We start from the raw sequence: 16,916 nt of genomic DNA, 5'->3' as shown, positions 1-16,916 counted from the left end.
AAAAGTCTCTCTCTCTCTCTCTCTAGAATTTATGCACATCTTGGCGTTTCAATCCAGGGTTTTTATGCAATTTCCTTTTAAAATTGGTGGATGGAAACAAAGCTACTGATGCTTTTCTACATTCTAATGTTTTTTGTGTTGAATGTGCGTCTGCAGTGATCATGTGACTCAAACACATCATGCAGGAATCTAATATCAGAAATGACACACCTGTAGTCTAGATCTCAGTGTGAAGAAATGTTCCTCAGACCAATATGATGTCAAACATTTCTGGAATCAAACACAATGTCTGAAATATTTTCACATGCACAATCCTGAAATATAATATAAAGCATGTGTGGAGAAAATCGCCCCATTTGAACAGAGCTTTCGGACGCGTGCTTTGATGGAAATAGCCAAAATGCAGCTTTGGTTTTAGTATGAGAGCTGCTTTTGCATAAATATAATTTATTTATTTTAAAGCATCACGTGCCAAACTCGTGCACTACTTTGAACTGTGGTGAGATTCGATCCTGATAGTCTTTAGATTGATCATCTGAGAGTCTGTCTGTCTGTCGAAGAGGAAACATTAAGATGTTTTTGTCTGGCTCGCTCCGTAATTATGAAATCCAGACCCGTTCGAAGGGCAAAAAAAGAAAAACATACAGAGTCTTTTGCAGTCAGACTCCAGTAATGCACCTAATGATCGCGCTAATGTGTTTTTTTCCCTCGTTTTATGAGTGCGAGTTTCCAGTCTGGCACGTATACAGATGTCAGTCCCATATAAATATCAAGCCGCCGATCTTCTAGCAGCGGCCGCTCGCTGTCGTATCTGTATATTGTCTTTTGATATCTGCCTTTGAGTTTGCGTTTGAAGGCGCTCGCGGCCGAGCCTTCGTGAAAGCTGCTTCATATTAAAAGTATTTACACTTAAAACGCAGTAAATGGGATGCAGAGCGCAGGCCGTGGAGGCAGCGCTCGTCTAATCACTGCGTTTGAAGTGCCGTGTGTATATGTGCGGCTGTGATAGATCTCGTGATGATGCTTAATGGAGCCGAGAACTTTTCCAGAGTTTATATTCACGCCTGGGCCGTACACAAGTCGCTCTCCTGAACCAAAGTGTTTGTCTTAGCCTCATTTTTTCAGTGCGTCTCTCTTGTGTCTAAGAGGGAGAGAGAGCAGTTTTCTCTCTTTGATCACCTTCCTGATGGCCCTAAACCGCTCGGCTGTGTGTGTTTCTGTGCCGTTTGATGTCGGCTGGTTTGTTTATGAAGGTATTTATTCTGCAGTTCTGCTCGGAGGGAAACTCTGCCGTCTGTGTGGCGAAGGCTGATTCTCTTACACACCTAGTGAATGACGATGAGACAGGAAAACTTGCATTTTAAAGATGTGCTGCTTTCAAAGCACTTCATATGTTTTTATTTTTACCCATATTGAGCATTATTTTGACACTTGATTGGTCCGAATGGTGTCTGATTGGATATGCGTGATGCAAATGCCATCTGATTGGATATGAAAATGCATTAACAGGTGTAACGGTACATGTCATTGTCTCGAACCGTCATGGTACGGACGCCACGGTTCAGTGCATACAGTCAGACGACGAATACAGTCAGTCACAGGTGATCCACACTCCAATCCAGAAGGGGGCGCTTGCGGTAAATCTGCAATATCCTCCTAATCTCTTCCATTTTGCTTTAAAATATAGCATTCTGTGTTGAATTTAAATGGGTCTGATACGTTTTCTGGTCTGTGGCGGTTCGCACGACACTAACGTGAAACCAGACTTCATTCGCCCCAATGGAAAGCATATTTACACTGTCTGAATCATTCCCTATTCCTTATATAGTGAACTATGTGCTATTCACCATGTAGAAAATAGTAAATGTGTGAACAAGTGACAGATTTTAGCCGCGTCTGTTTGTAATGTAGGGGGCGGGACGCTTTAGATTCTAGAGAGCATTTTGATTGGACAGAAAATCTGATGAGTAGCTAAAGGTGATGTCATCAAACCTTGTCATTGAACCATATTGGTGGAAGTGAGACTGTTTTGAATGCTTGTATCTCCTAAATGCCAATTTTGTCATTGTTTTGGAGAACACTAGCTTATAAATAGCAGTAAGACTAACATATTCATACTTAAAGCCAAAAAACTTTAGATTTCATGGGGACTTTAAAAACCGAGGTACGTACCGACCCGTCATTTTTGTGCACCGTTACACCCCTGTTATACGTGACGTTAAATGTCGTCTGATTGGATATGCATATGCGTGATGATGCAAATGCCATCTGATTAGATATGCATATTCGTAATGATGCAAATACCAAATAATTGGAGATGCATATGCGTGATGCAAATGCCCTCTGATTGGCTATGCGTGATGTAAATGCCATCTAATTGGATATGCATATTCGTACTGATGCAAATGCCGTCTGATTGGATATGCGTATGTGTGATGCAAATACAATATAATTGGATATGAATATGCGTGATGCAAATGCCGTCTGATTGGATACGGATATGTGTGATGCAAATGCAATCTAATTGGATATGCGTGATGCAAATGCCATCTAATTGGATATGCGTGATACAAATGCCATCTAATTGGATATTCATATGCATGATGCAAATGCCGTCTGATTGGATATGCATATGCGTGATGATGCAAATGCCATTTGATTGGAGTTTCACAGCTGCTGTTTGTCTCAAATGCATCTTGGAGGTTATTTAAACGTGATTGGCTGATCAGTAAAAATGCATGAAGTGACCAAATGAAAATGCCCTCGTTTACAGTTTGGCGTTTGGTCATGTTGCCAAAGTTCTAAGGTGCCCTGGATGGTTGCTAGTTGGTTACTAAGATTATTGCTTAAGGCAAGACACTACAGGTGAATATAGTAAAAATAGATATCACCACAATTACACAGTTGATTAATAACAGTACATTAAGCCAAATGTTAAGTTTAAATATGAAATTTAAATTAGCATTTTCTATAATTAAATATGCACTCATTTTCATACATTATCAGACCAGAAATCTGAACATTACATAAAGCTTGTTTGATTTTTGTTGACAGAGCTAAAGGTTTTTAGATTCTGGAAATCTCTTTTTATCACTCCATAAATCAGAAAATACTGTCAACAGCAAGGCAAAATACATTTTCACCATGTTTTTAGGAGTTAAATGTTCTCTAGATCAGGTGAATGATATATGAACAACTTCAGAATATAGATTGGTGCTTGATGTGTGTGTGTGTGAAGCTGCTAAAGTGGAGATTTCTGACTCAAACTCACCACCTTTAAAGAGATGGATCGAGATTGAAATCTACGGACGCATACAGATAAAGTGCAACAAACTTTTGGATGTTTTCATTTCACTAGTCTGAAAGAAGACACATTATGGAAGCAAAGTAGACCTCAAAACAGAGCAGTGCTTGAACAAACAGTGATTTTTCCTGTTGTGTCTCGCATTAAGCAATGCTTAAACGACGCAGGAAGGTTTTTGAGCTTAATCTCAGTTTCTGTCCTCTCTGGTCTCTTGATGATGTGCTGGCGTTGGCGTAGTGTGTATCTGTCTCTCTGTCTTTCCTGTGTCAATTGCGTCTGGCTGTTTGATGTACTTTCACAATACCACATTTTCCATAATTTGCGGCCCCAAACTCCGTTTCTGTTGTTCTTTCGCTCGGAGAGAAGGAAACTCATGAGACGGTGCGGCTTTTATTGGACTCTGGCTTCCTAACGACTTTGATTACGACTCTGTTCTCCTTCCAAACGAACCCAAATAATAATGCGGCTAAACGCAAAGAACACCAGTGTGCATATTTGTGTGAAATACAGTGGATGTTGTGAAAGTGGCACTGACTACACCATCAACATAAAGTCTGATTCGCACTAAAGCGTATTCTGACCAACAACTACTGTAGATGTCAGTTTTATTCTTTGTTTATTGTCCAATAACAGTTTGATTGTGTTGAAAATGAAATGCTGTTTTGTGGTTTCAGAGAGCCCAGCATGATGAGCTGGAGAAAATCGAGAAACACATCAAATCCTCAAAAGACAAAGAAGGAAGCAAACCTCTGGACAAACCCGAACAGTGAGGAAAACACACACAAAAGTTGAAGTTGAAAAGTTGAACCGAAGTGAAAAGTTTTCATAACTTAATATATGCAGATCAGAACATATTTTTGTTAGTTGGGAACGAGTCTTAACCAGGTGCTCTTCAGTTTTGTGGGAATAATTTCTTTAACGTTGAACTGTTTGAATTTATAGCTCAAAACTCTCTAAACATTTTAATTTATTTTTGCTCACAGGTTCCTCCATCAGCTCTCCCAGATTCCTGATTTCTCCGGACGAGTCTTCTGTATTCTCTTTCAGTCGACCTTCACCGAATGCATCTCGTCTGTTCAACGCAAACTCCAGATTCTGCAGAGAGTCTGCAAGGTGCGGCACGTCTGCAAAAACAAACATGCAGCACAACAACAAAACACTGGATTAGTGTGATTCTGTCCAATTCTTATTCAAACCTCTTGATTCTTTGTAATGAATCATTTAAACCATTTGGTGAATCTAAAGTGAATCAAATACAGGAGTCATTGATCTGAATCAGGCAGAAAACTCGCTTACTCACCAAATTGGCTCAGATGACTCGCTTACTCACAGAATTGGCTCAGATGACTCGCTTACTCACAGAATCGTCTCATTACTTGCTTACTCACTGAATTGACTCAGATGACTTGCTGCTCACTGTATTGGCACAGATGATTCACTTGCTCACCAAATCAGCTCACATGACTTGTTTACTCACAGAATTGGCTCAGATGACTCGCTTGCTCACCAAATCAGCTCAGATGACTCGCTTGCTCACCGAATCAACTCGGATTACTCACCGAATTGGCTCAGATGACTCACTCACTCACAGAATCAGTTCAGATGACTCGCTTACTCACAGAATTGGCTCAGATGAATCGCTTGCTCACAGAATTGACTCAAATGACTTGCTTGCTCACCAAATCAGCTCAGATGACTCGCTTGCTCACCATATTAGGCTTGTTCGAGATGCATCGGTGCTGCCCAGACCGATCAGCATATGACATCAAAGTGCCGCGAGAGCAATTCAAAAGCATAAGGACTCGTATGCTCTCCAAACGCTCCCATGGTACTTTGATGTCATACGCGATCGGTCTGTGCAGCGCCGATGCATCTCAAACAAGCCTTTTGGCTCAGATGATTCACTTACTCACAAAATCAACTCAGATGACTCGCTTACTCACCGAATTGGCTCAAATGACTCACTCACAGAATCAGCTCAGATGACTCGCTTACTCACCGAATTGGCTCAAATGACTCACTTACTCACCGAATTAGCTCAGATGACTCGCTTACTCACCGAATTGGCTCAAATGACTCACTTACTCACAGAATCAGCTCAGATGACTCGCTTACTCACCGAATTGGCTCACATGACTTGTTTACTCACAGAATTGGCTCAGATGACTCGCTTGCTCACAGAATTGGCCCAAATGACTGACTCACTCACAGAATCGGCTCAGATGGCTCGCTTACTCATCGAATTGGCTCAGATGACTTGCAACTTTGATGACGTCCAAACGCTCTCGTGGTACTTTGGTGTCATACACGATCGGTCTGCACAGCGCCGATGCATCTCGAACAAGCCTGTTGGCTCAGATGATTCACTTACTCACAAAATCATCTCAGATGACTCGAATTGGCTCAGATGACTCGCTTACTCACCGAATTGGCTCAGATGACTTGCTTGTCTATCAACTCTTGGCCAACTCTTACTAGCCATTGGCTAATTAAAGACATTTTAGTCACCTAGTGTGAAATTTAATCGCATATGCGAGTGATTTACTCGCATTATAGAGGGTTATGACAGCAGAAACAACTTAAAATACTCCGTCATTTATGGTCATACAGATAAGAGTAAGACATCATTTGAAACTGGGAAAAGGGTCTGTTTTTGTGTACACTCACAATAAAAACAAAACATTGTGTTTTTGTATAATAGAGGATGCCGCTTTCTGCTGTCATGGTTTCCTTTTCGTGAAGTTTGTGGAGCGTGTCACAAATTAATCAAAACTCGGTGTATAGGCTACTAGCAAGCTCTTGGTGCCATGTGAACTCGCCATTCTTGTTTTGGGTTGGTGCGTAGATTGTCTCCTCTTCTGCTGCTCTTTTGTCCTGTTGTGGCGCCCCCTTCTGGATTGGAGTGTGGATCGCCTGTGACTGACTGTATTTGTTGTCTGACTGTATGCACCGAACCGTGATGAATTACACCTCTACTGATAACAGATGTTTTTCAGACGTCACAAACACAAAGACTGTCCCGTTTTGTCCTTGAATCCAGGTTTCTATGTTTCTCTCTCCAGACTCTTCAGAGCGGTTCTGGAGTTCTGAAGATTCTTGGTTTAGTTTTGGCTTTTGGTAATTTCATGAATGGAGGGAATCGCACCAGAGGTCAAGCAGACGGCTTTACGCTAGACATTCTGCCCAAACTCAAGGATGTCAAGAGCAGTGTAAGACACACACACACACACCCCTTAACTGGTTTAGTTGATTCAATCAGCTGACTTTTCTCTTCTGGTTTTTAGGACAACAGTAAAAGTCTTCTGTCATACATCGTGTCATACTACCTGAGACACTTTGATGAGGTGAGGTTCATTTATGATGCTCTCACAGAACTGCATGGTCCAAAAATGTTTAAAAGTCTTCAGTGTGTGTGTGTCTGTGTTTCAGGACGCGGGCAGGGAGACGTGTGTGTTTCCACTCCCAGAACCTCACGACCTGTTTCAGGCCTCTCAGATGAAGTTTGAGGACTTGACTAAAGATCTTCTGAGACTCCGAAAAGATCTGCGAGGTAAAATTAAGTAAATATTGACAGATGGATGAGTGTATGTGTTTATGACTCCAATGTACCCTTGTGTTCAACACACTAAAGAGGATCTTTCTTCTGCTGAAGTCCTTCCTGTATCAGCTCTGATTTCTAGTGTTTTATAGCTTAGTGATTCTCTTCAAGCTAGGAAAAAAGTTGATTGACAAGCTTTGGCTGAAAGTTGGGAAAAAGTCTGAAGGTTATTGATGTAGTTTGAGACATTTGGACTTGGTACAGTGTCAAATCAACATAACTTTGGATCAAATATCAGAAATAACTGAAAAAGCTTTAGCGTTGTGATCTGTGTCTCTGTTAAAACACAGTCATTTCCTAAGGTCAGCCGTTAATGGGCCTGGAAGTTGTTAACACTTCTGAAATGGTTAGCAGGCCTTTACTACACATTCTTTTTCTCTTCATGTATTTTATTGAACCTCTTTAACACAGTTCCTCAATTGTTTATTAAAAAATTCTCTTTAATTTGCGTCTCTGGCAGCCGGTACGGCCTCGATCAATCACACGAGTAAGGGTTTCGCTCCAGGAAACAGACGCTGCTGTAATTGGTCCTGCTGATTTTGCTCTGATTGGCTGTTTTTATTTCTTCATGAGGTTAACAGAGCTGACAATCAGCACAGACAAACATTTCTCACATACATTGTTCAACCGTGGTTATTCTTCAGTGCCATATCTAGAGATCAGAATATGACAGCAAACACACAGCAATCGCCCACATCACTCTTGAGTTTTGCTTTGTCAAACACCACTGAAAATAGACAGAAACAAACTGATAACTTTGTAAAATCCAGTTTCCCTGGGAGGTATGTGTTTTATAGGTATATGTTTGAGTAAAATGAACATTTGTTTTATTCTATTAACTACTGATAACATTTCTACCAAATCTGAAATAAAAAATAATGTCATTTTTAAAGCGTTTATTTGCAGTAAATGACAATTGGTCAAAATTGTCAAACAAAACAGATGCAATGTTTTATAGTCCTCGAATAAAGCCAGAAAAGTTCATTACATTTCTACACTGTAAAAAATTATTTTCATGATTTGTAATCACAACATTTTTTCTTTTGTCAAATTCAACTTCAATACTTAATGTGGTTCAGATGACATATTTTGAGTTTCTGTTGATTAAACCTTAATTACAAAGCATTAATTGTATTAACTCAAATTTTTAATTTCAATGAACTTAAATTTTAAGGCAACCAGGTAACTTTAAGTTAAACCAACAATTATTTTTTACAATGTAGCAACACAATACTAATGTTTTAACTTCAGAAGAATTATAAAAATCAATATTTGGTGGAATATTTATATATTTATTTATACTTATACTACCGTTCAAAAGTTTGGGATCAGTAAGATTTTTAATATTTTTAAAAGAAGTTTCGTCTGCTCACCAAGGCTGCATTTATTTAACTAAAAATACAGTAATATTGTGAAATATTATTACAATTTAAAATAACTGTTTTCTAATTGAGTATATTTTACGAAGTAATTTATTCCTGTGATCAAAGCTGAATTTTCAGCATCATTACTCCAGTCTTCAGTGTCACATGATCCTTCAGAAATCATTCTAATATGCTGATTTGCTGCTCAAGAAACATTTATTATTATTAACAATGTTGAAAACAGTTGTGTAAAAATTTTTTTTCAGGATTCCCTGATGAATAGAAAGTTCAAAAGAACAGCATTATACACTACCGTTCAAAAGTTTGGGTCAGTAAGAATTTTTATTTGTATTTTTTTGAAAAGAAATTAAAGAAATTAATACTTTTATTCAGCAAGGATGCATTAAATCAATCAAAAGTGACAGTAAAGACATTTATAATGTTACAAAAGATATTTCAAATAAACGCTGTACTTGCGAACTTTCTATTCATCAGGGAATCCAAAAAAAAGTACACAACTGTTTTCAACATTGATAATAATCACAAATGTTTCTTGAGCATCAAATCATCATATTAGAATGATTTCTGAAGGATCATGTGACACTGAAGACTGGAGTAATGATGCTGAAAATTCAGCTTTGATCACAGGAATAAATTACACTTTACTATATATTCACACAGAAAACAGATATTTTAAATTGTAATAATATTTCACAATATTACTGTTTTTACTGTATTTTTAGTTAAATAAATGCAGCCTTGGTGAGCAGACGAAACTTCTTTTAAAAGCATTAAAAATCTTACCGATCCCAAACTTTTGAACTGTAGTGTATTTAAATGCATATGTGTGTATATATGTATGGATATATACATATACACACACAGTTATGTTATAGTTTAATTATATTATTTAGCAAACAGACTCAAAAATAGTTTCAGGGTTGTTTTTTTTTTTTTTTTTTTATTTATTTTTTTTTTTTTGTCTAAAGCAAATTTAATAAACCTTATATAGGTTTTTTTTTTTTTTTTAAACTGCTGTTTTAGAGATTTAACTTGTTACCGCCGTGACATTAAAACACAACCAGCAATCAGAGGAACGCAGCGTTTGCCCTCAGGTGGAGTAATGTCTTATTTCTCCAGTCGTGAACCCGGCGGTCGTGAGGAAAAGCTCTCGGTAATCGCCTTCTGCCCAGACTGTTTCCCGTGACCGTAATTGGACTAATTGCTGCATGTTTTAGCTGAGAATGAAAGATTGCTTTCTGGGAAGGAAGTGAAGATTTCCCCCCTCGCTCACTTCTGCCTCCTTTAATCTCTGAGGTTCACAGGTTAACGTGTTTGATTTGTCTAATCCTGAGTTTATCCACACATTCTGCTCGTTTTGTCTTTGAACAACTTGATACTTTGACACTTCACTTTTTTTTTTTTTTTTTTTTTTTTTTTTTCTGGCTAAGTTTAAGAAGAGGCAGGTTCACACAGTTCAGACGGTTACATTGCATGAACGCTGCTGACGCCAGACGATCCCTTTCAAACAGAGTTTACATGCTCACCGCTGCTTCAATATGCGGCTCATCTGATGATCTTTGAGTTTCGTTCACATCAAGATGGATGGTTTGTTTCGGTTGGGTTAATCTCAGGACCATCCCGATGATGTTTGCAGATGTATTCAGATCGGTCAGTAGACTCTCTCAAACTGCTCTCTGACCCTTCTGGAGGTTAAAGGTCAGGGGAATCATTCCATGTGCTTTTGAGATGTGGAAACTGCATTAGTAATCAATGATCGTTTCAATTCAAGCGTCAGTGTGTGTTTGCGTTATTTACAGTGTTATTCTAGTGTCATTGAGATGCTATTATAGTTTTTATTAATGTTTTGAATTCATTTTTATTCATTAATTGTCCTGTTTCCCAGCATGCACTGCACAGGTGGAGAAGGTTTGCTCGGTCACGACGGAAGAGCATCTACAGCCCTTTAAAGACCAGATGGAGACGTTCGTCAGTGAAGGTGAGCGACCGTGGGAGTTTGATTTAAAGAGTCACAGATTCTGGACGCATCTGTCCTGCGATCGGAGTCACTGAAGTGTGACTGGTGTCAATTAAACTTGGGAATTCCTGAGATTCTTCCCATCAGCGGTGGAACAGAATTCCTCCGTCTCTCCTGAGAATCCACTTAATTCAGCGCCGTTTCTTCTGCCGTGGGTGAAAATTAGAGGCTAGGTTTGCTAATGCGTCGTGACCTCCAGAGCGCCGAGCATGAGATTTGACTAACCCCGAGTCGCATTAATCTGCGTCTCTGACCCACCAGGACTAGACGTCTGCCAACACACACACACTCTCGCAGGAAAACTCTTTTTCGTTCTTTGCTTAAGGGTAAAAAGAGTTGGAAATGCCTTTCCAGAGATGTACTGTTAGCGAACATCCCAACGGCGCACTCAGTTAGATGAATATGTAATTATGTGCTGTGTGTTTTCCTCTCAATAACAAAAAACAGCAGTTAAGAAAGCATCTGATCATAGTGATGTGGATAATTATACAGCACTTTATACATTAAATCACTTTAAAGCAGCAGCTTTACAGTATTAAACATGAGAAAAAGTGTCAGTGTCGCTTTCAGTTAGAATTACAGCTTCAGTTTCTACACTGTTTGTTTTTACTCGCGTCTGACCTCGATGGACTGAACAGAAGAAATGAACTGGAGAAGATGTACACATCAGAGGAGGAGGAGCCTCAGAGCCACACCCACCTATTGCATCATCACCGAGGTGTTTGCTCGAATGTGTTTACCAGCTGGAGTGAACTATTCCAGGAAGTTCAGAAACTTCCAGAAACATTTTTTTTGTCCTGATTGTGTCCGGAATGACGTCACACCAGTTTATTCTTCGATTTTGCTTGAAGTATATCGGGGCCTTTAGTTAGGAGAAATCTGGTTCTGATTTTATCAAAACTGCAGCAGACTGATGTATTCTGTCATGCAGAGATGCAGCAAAAGTGTTTCAAAAACATGTAAAAACACACATTCATCATGTTCTCTCTCTCTCTCTCTCACTCACTCACTCACTCACTCACTCACACACACACACACACACACACACACACACACACACACACACACACACACACACACACACAGTTCTCTTGACAGACAGACGGGTGATTCGTGGTCTTTCATGGCGTTGAACCCTTAACTACTACCGGCCTCAATTTGTCAAAGAGCACCTTGAGCGGTGACCCCTGCTGACCTCTGCGCTTCTGAGGAAGCCTCTCTCTCTCTCTCTCTCTTTCCTAAAAAGAAGCCAAATTCATGCAGATACAAATTTATACATTTTTATATATTAGGGGTGGGGGAAAAAATCGGTTCACGTACGATTCGCTATTCAATCTTCTGCTGATTCGCATTGATTCACAAAAAGGACTCCATGCGCTGACAGACACAAAGTCGAAGCGCAAGCATAGATCCCAAATTCAGTTCTCTTTTACAGCTTATTGCGCCTGCATGGTCAAATACACACATAATTGTCAAAATGCACATCGTGTGGAGTTGTCTGTTATGCCCTATGCGAGTGTAAACAGTTAAAAGAAACTCGGATGTGTATCCTGGTGCCATGTGTTCCCCAGATAAGCAACGCACGTGATGTAAAAGAAAACGTGATTCATCATCTTCCATTGCTCCGTGGTCCAGTTCTGATGTTCACGTGTCCACTGTTGGCTCTTCCGGCGGTGGACAGGGGTCAGCATGGGCACCCTGACTGGTCTGTGTCTATGCAGCCCCATATGCAACAAACTGATGCACTGTGTATTCTGACACCTTTCTATCAGAACCACCATTAAATTCTTGAGCAATTTGAGCTACAGTAGCTCGTCTGTTGGATCGGACCACACGGGCCAGCCTTCAATGAGCCTCAGCCGCCCATGACCCTGTCTCCGGTTCACCACTGTTCCTTCCTTGGACCACTTTTGATAGATACTGACCACTGCAGACCGGGAACACCCCACAAGAGCTGCAGTTTTGGAGATGCTCGTCTAGCCATCACAATTTGGCCCTTGTCAAACTCGCTGAAATTTTTCCTGCTTTCATTTTCATTTCAGCTGAACTCTGAATCTGACCTGCAGCTCTTTCATGAATCACATCAAAAGCAGCACCTTCTTTCTGTTTCCTGGTCAAGTGTCTGTTTTTCCTACACTGCTGCTGAAGATAAGTGTTATATTTCTCCTCTGTGTTTTGGTAAAGGATTGGACGTGGTGATGTTATCGGTGATGCTTTTAACAAGAGTTACCACAACTTGAACATCATACCAGACAGAGTGAAAGAATTGTACATCTGTCATTAATAAGCGACAGACAGTAAACGCTGCTCTCGTCTCATCAGGTCAAATCTCACCTTTACACACACACTTATCGTCTGATGTCAGATGATTTAACGGCGGCCGCTGCTGCTTCTCTGGCTTCAATTACACAACCTGATTCCATGTTCCTAGAAATCGTCCGATCCTTGCCTGACTGTCTGTTTCTGTCTCTTCTGGAACAGAGACATCTGGGAAAACCTGGGAATGATGCATCTGAAATCTGTCTGAACCGTCTCACTATTTTCTTCTAGAGCTTCTTTACAGCTCAAATTGTTTCATAATTAATACCTTTTTTGTAACATTAACACTTCCTGTTTATTTCTGTGAAGCTGCTTTCAAACAGTCTGTACTGTATAAAGCGCTATAGAAATGAATTGTTTTATAACTGTGAACTCACATGGAGAGGTTTTGAATCCTGATCAGACTCTTTTTATGTAATTTAAAGATTCAAAACATGACTTTTATTCTTCTTTTTACAGCAAAAACTGAGCTGGAAAGTCAAGAGAAGCAACTCGGTGAAACGCACAAAATGTAAGGAGTCATTTTTGCCATTACTTAGTAATTTTCTGTCTTTGTTTTTTTTTTTTTTTTTTTTTTTTTTTTTTTAATGAAAACGATAACTAAAAAAAAAAAAAAAGGCAATTTGTTCCAAATTTGAAATTGATATCACAAAAATTGAGCTGCTAAAAGGATTTAAAGTAGCGTTTCCATTGTAATGCAGTCAAATTTAAAAAACATTTTCACAGGGTGAATTTTAAGTGTTTAAACTTTTGAATGATACCTAATTTATGATGATTATTAAAATATGTGATGGGAAAAGAGGCAATTACCCGGAACACTGACAGTTAACAGGCATAATAAAAATCTTTCTAATTATTTCTTAAGGATTAAGATTTTTTTTTTTTTTTTGGTCCCAAAAGTATTTAAGATTTTCTTAAAGATAAAACTTGTAATTTTATGATGTTCTTAAGAAAATATTTTTCAATAATTGCACTGAGGAACATTTTACAAACTCCTTAGAATTTATCTTTCAAAATTGGTATGGTCTTTAAGATTTTTGTGAATCTGTCTTTTTTCCGGATCTTTAGGTGTAAAACTACGGAAGCTTGTTTCCATTATGAAATTAAAAAAATAAAGGTAATTGCGACCTTTTTATCTCATAATTCTGACTTTTTTTTTCTCTGAATTGCGTGATATAAAGTCAGAATTGCGTGTTATGTCCGATTGTGAGGGGATAAAGACTGAAGTTTTTTTTTTTCTCAGCATTGTGAGGTTGTATCGCAATTCTGACTTTATATGAAGCAAATCTGACTTTATGGCCCAGTTTCACAGACAGGGCTTAGATTAGGCCAGGATTAGGCCTTAGTTCAATTAAGGTATTTAAGTAGCTTTTATAAACATGCCTTAGAAAAAAACATTACTGGTGTGCATCTTGAGACAAAACAATGGCACTGTCATATTTTAAGATGTCCGTACAAGTTGCTTTCAGTTAAAACATGCATTTTAGTCTCGGACTAGGCTTAAGCCTTGTCTGTGAAACTGGGGGAATAACTCGCAATTGCAAGAAAAAGTTAGAATTGACTTTATTTTTTTATTTTTATTTAGTGGTGGAAACAAGCTTCCATAGAAAACACTGAACGAACCCAGTAACCAAGTTTCTTTCTTATTTTGGTGCCGAGACGTTCTGTTCCCTCCATGAGGAATTCTTCGAACTGCAGTCGCTTCTCTTTGAAAACTCCTGTTTGTGTCGCAGGTTCCTGGAGCTGTGCGTCTTCTTCTCGGTCAAGGCCAAGAGCGGAGAGAAAGAGGTTTCGCCCAACACCTTCTTCTCCGTTTGGCACGAGTTCTCCACCGATTTTAAAGACACCTGGAAGAAGGAGAACAAGGTCATTTTGCAGGAGAGGTATGTGTGTCAACAAACACCTTTTCCCTCCATAACGTCAGTGTTTAGTCCAGGATCATCGTGGCGAAATGCTAGACGGCGAACGTCGGTTTACACCCAAAAAACCCCGAAGCTCTTTCTTTATCCTGGCTGATTTATGAAGTGCTCCTTTCTGTGGAGGAGTCGCTCTTTAAGTGTTGTGAAAACATCTTTGGAGGGGTGAGGTGTGCTTTAGAAACGCCTGCCGTCCAGCTGCGTGATTTAATGTGGCGTTACTGCAAATACCTGAGCCTGCGTCCACAGGTGCATCATGGGATGGCTACATTCCGGTCTGAAATATGCGAACGCTCTGTCAGAGGGAATATACGGCGCTTCCGCTGCGGTCGGATTTGTTACACCATGCGTCTGTGATGGAGGGAAGCTTTGTTCTGACACAGAAAAGTGTCCGAAGCAGCATTCCTGGAATTAGACGCTCCTGAATCTTCCTCGTGCGTTTGTTCTGCACTGAACGCGTCTCTTTGATAGTTGTGATGATCTCTGTGAAGATCAAAGATGGGTCTGACGTTTTACGACCCTGCAGAACGGAGCAATGATGTTGTTCCTCAGTATTTTTATCTTGTTTTCCAGTAAAAATATCTAAATATTCTTAAATCTTGTGCAGTAATGTGATGTTCAGGCGGTGTCTTCACTGAAAGCACTTTAACTCTCCCATAACTTGTGCCATGTGTTTAATATTAGATTATATCTGCCACATTACGAAAGCGAGAGCGCGTCAAATGAACCCAGTGTGTTTGTTTAACCCCGCTAATGAAAAGAGTACCGGAGCGGTACCGTTAGCTTCCAGTGGTGCGATGGAGCGTCGCGATAGCGCCGAAAGTCAACAAATACAAACGAGCCCTTCAGCCGAGCTTTACATTATTCATGAGGAAGAGCCACCGAGGGCCGGCCGTATCTCTACATCTGTCCTGAAACGGCCGGTCCGGTTTCACCTCTCACATGCAGATTACAGGCCCTTCCTTTTCATTTTTACAGTTTTTTTTTTTACTTCATTTATTTGTTTTGTCTTATTTGTCATTCTATTTATTTTTCTTTCTTTTCCTTTGTTTTTCTTTCTTTATTTTTTTTTTTTTTTTTTTTCAATTATTTTTCTTTTTTTCTTTTTTTTCCTTTATTTCTATTTATTTATTTTAATTGCCATTTTCTTTTAATTTTTTATCTCATTTAATTGTTTTGGGGGTTTTTTTTCTCTTTATTTTATTTTCCTTTTTCTTTTTTTCCTTTTTCTGTTTTCTTTTAATTTTGTTCATTTATTTTTCTCTTTATTTTTGCGCTATGTATTTGTTTTTGTCATTCTCTATTTTTTTTCTTTTCATCTTTTTCTTTACTTGTTTTTTGCCCTTTTTATTTCTTTTGTTCATTTATTTTTCTCTATTTTTGCTTTTATTTATTTATTAGCATTATTTAGTTATTATCATTCTCTTTATTTATCTATCTTTATTTTTTTGTTGCTCATTCTTTCTTTTTATTTGTCTATTTCATTTAATTGGTTTGTTTGTTTGTTTGTTTGTTTTTGTTCATTTATTTATTTTATTTTATCATTTAGCGCTTTGTTTTTCCATATTCATTTTTCTTGTTCATTTATTTCTTTATTTTTGCTTTTTCTATTTATTTATTGTCATTCTCTTTGTTTCGCTTTATTTTTGTTTTTTCTTTGTTTGTTTTCTTTGTTCTTTTTATGTCTTTATTTCATTGGTTTGGTTTTGTTCATTTTTATTTTTTCAATTTTTTTTTATTTTTATTAATCATTTAGTGCTTTGTTTTTTTCTTTTGTTTCTGTCCATTTTTCATTTAATTGTTTAGTTTGTTTTCATTTATTTCTTTTTCTATTTATTTTTGTTTTTCTTTCTTAGGTTTTGTTCATTTATTCCTTTTTTTTTTTTTTTTTTTTTTTTTTATATATATACTGTATATTTACTTATTTTGCTTTATTTGTTTTTCTTCCTTTCTTTAACATTAATAACAAACCATTAAACATGTTGACTTCCTGTCATTAGTTTTGCGTCTGACCCATCGGGTGCTAAATCATATTACCTTTCCTCTTGGCGTGTGGGAACGGCGTACGGATGACGATGGTTTCTTCCGACTAATTTGTAAGCAATTTCAGGCAATCCCGATGGCCGGAGCCCGTGACCTCTGACCTCCGGAGCGGCGAGGTTAGCGGTGAGCTCTCGTCTGCCAGGGCATGAAACTCAATATGCAGCGCATAATTCGAAACACAATCGTCCAGATGTACGAAACGAGACGGGCCCGATCTTTCCCAACGCTCGTACCTGCAGCGATAAGACGGCGCTTTATTCCGCACAGAGCGCCTTTATCTGAGGGCCGAAACGACACTTCTGACTCCCGGAGCGCGTCTGGTATCTGATAGATG

General features: G+C 38.7%; 1 protein-coding gene across 1 annotated transcript in view; it reads left to right on the top strand.

Annotated features, from left to right (window-relative positions):
• fmn2b (formin 2b) overlaps positions 1 to 16,916 on the top strand; it is a 53,276-nt gene that overhangs the window by 30,678 nt on the left and 5,682 nt on the right. Inside the window, exons 11-18 of the mRNA XM_051914487.1 lie at positions 3,979 to 4,070; positions 4,288 to 4,417; positions 6,367 to 6,513; positions 6,589 to 6,648; positions 6,734 to 6,854; positions 10,173 to 10,265; positions 13,083 to 13,134; positions 14,357 to 14,506. Of these exons, the coding sequence (XP_051770447.1) occupies positions 3,979 to 4,070; positions 4,288 to 4,417; positions 6,367 to 6,513; positions 6,589 to 6,648; positions 6,734 to 6,854; positions 10,173 to 10,265; positions 13,083 to 13,134; positions 14,357 to 14,506 (845 nt within the window). The remainder of the gene's footprint in view (positions 1 to 3,978; positions 4,071 to 4,287; positions 4,418 to 6,366; positions 6,514 to 6,588; positions 6,649 to 6,733; positions 6,855 to 10,172; positions 10,266 to 13,082; positions 13,135 to 14,356; positions 14,507 to 16,916) is intronic.

Source organism: Ctenopharyngodon idella, chromosome 12 (assembly GCF_019924925.1).
Source record: "Ctenopharyngodon idella isolate HZGC_01 chromosome 12, HZGC01, whole genome shotgun sequence".
Taxonomy (NCBI): Eukaryota; Metazoa; Chordata; class Actinopteri; order Cypriniformes; family Xenocyprididae; genus Ctenopharyngodon; species Ctenopharyngodon idella.
The sequence above is the reverse complement of the archived record's forward strand: the minus strand, read 5'-3'. Positions and strand labels throughout refer to the sequence as shown.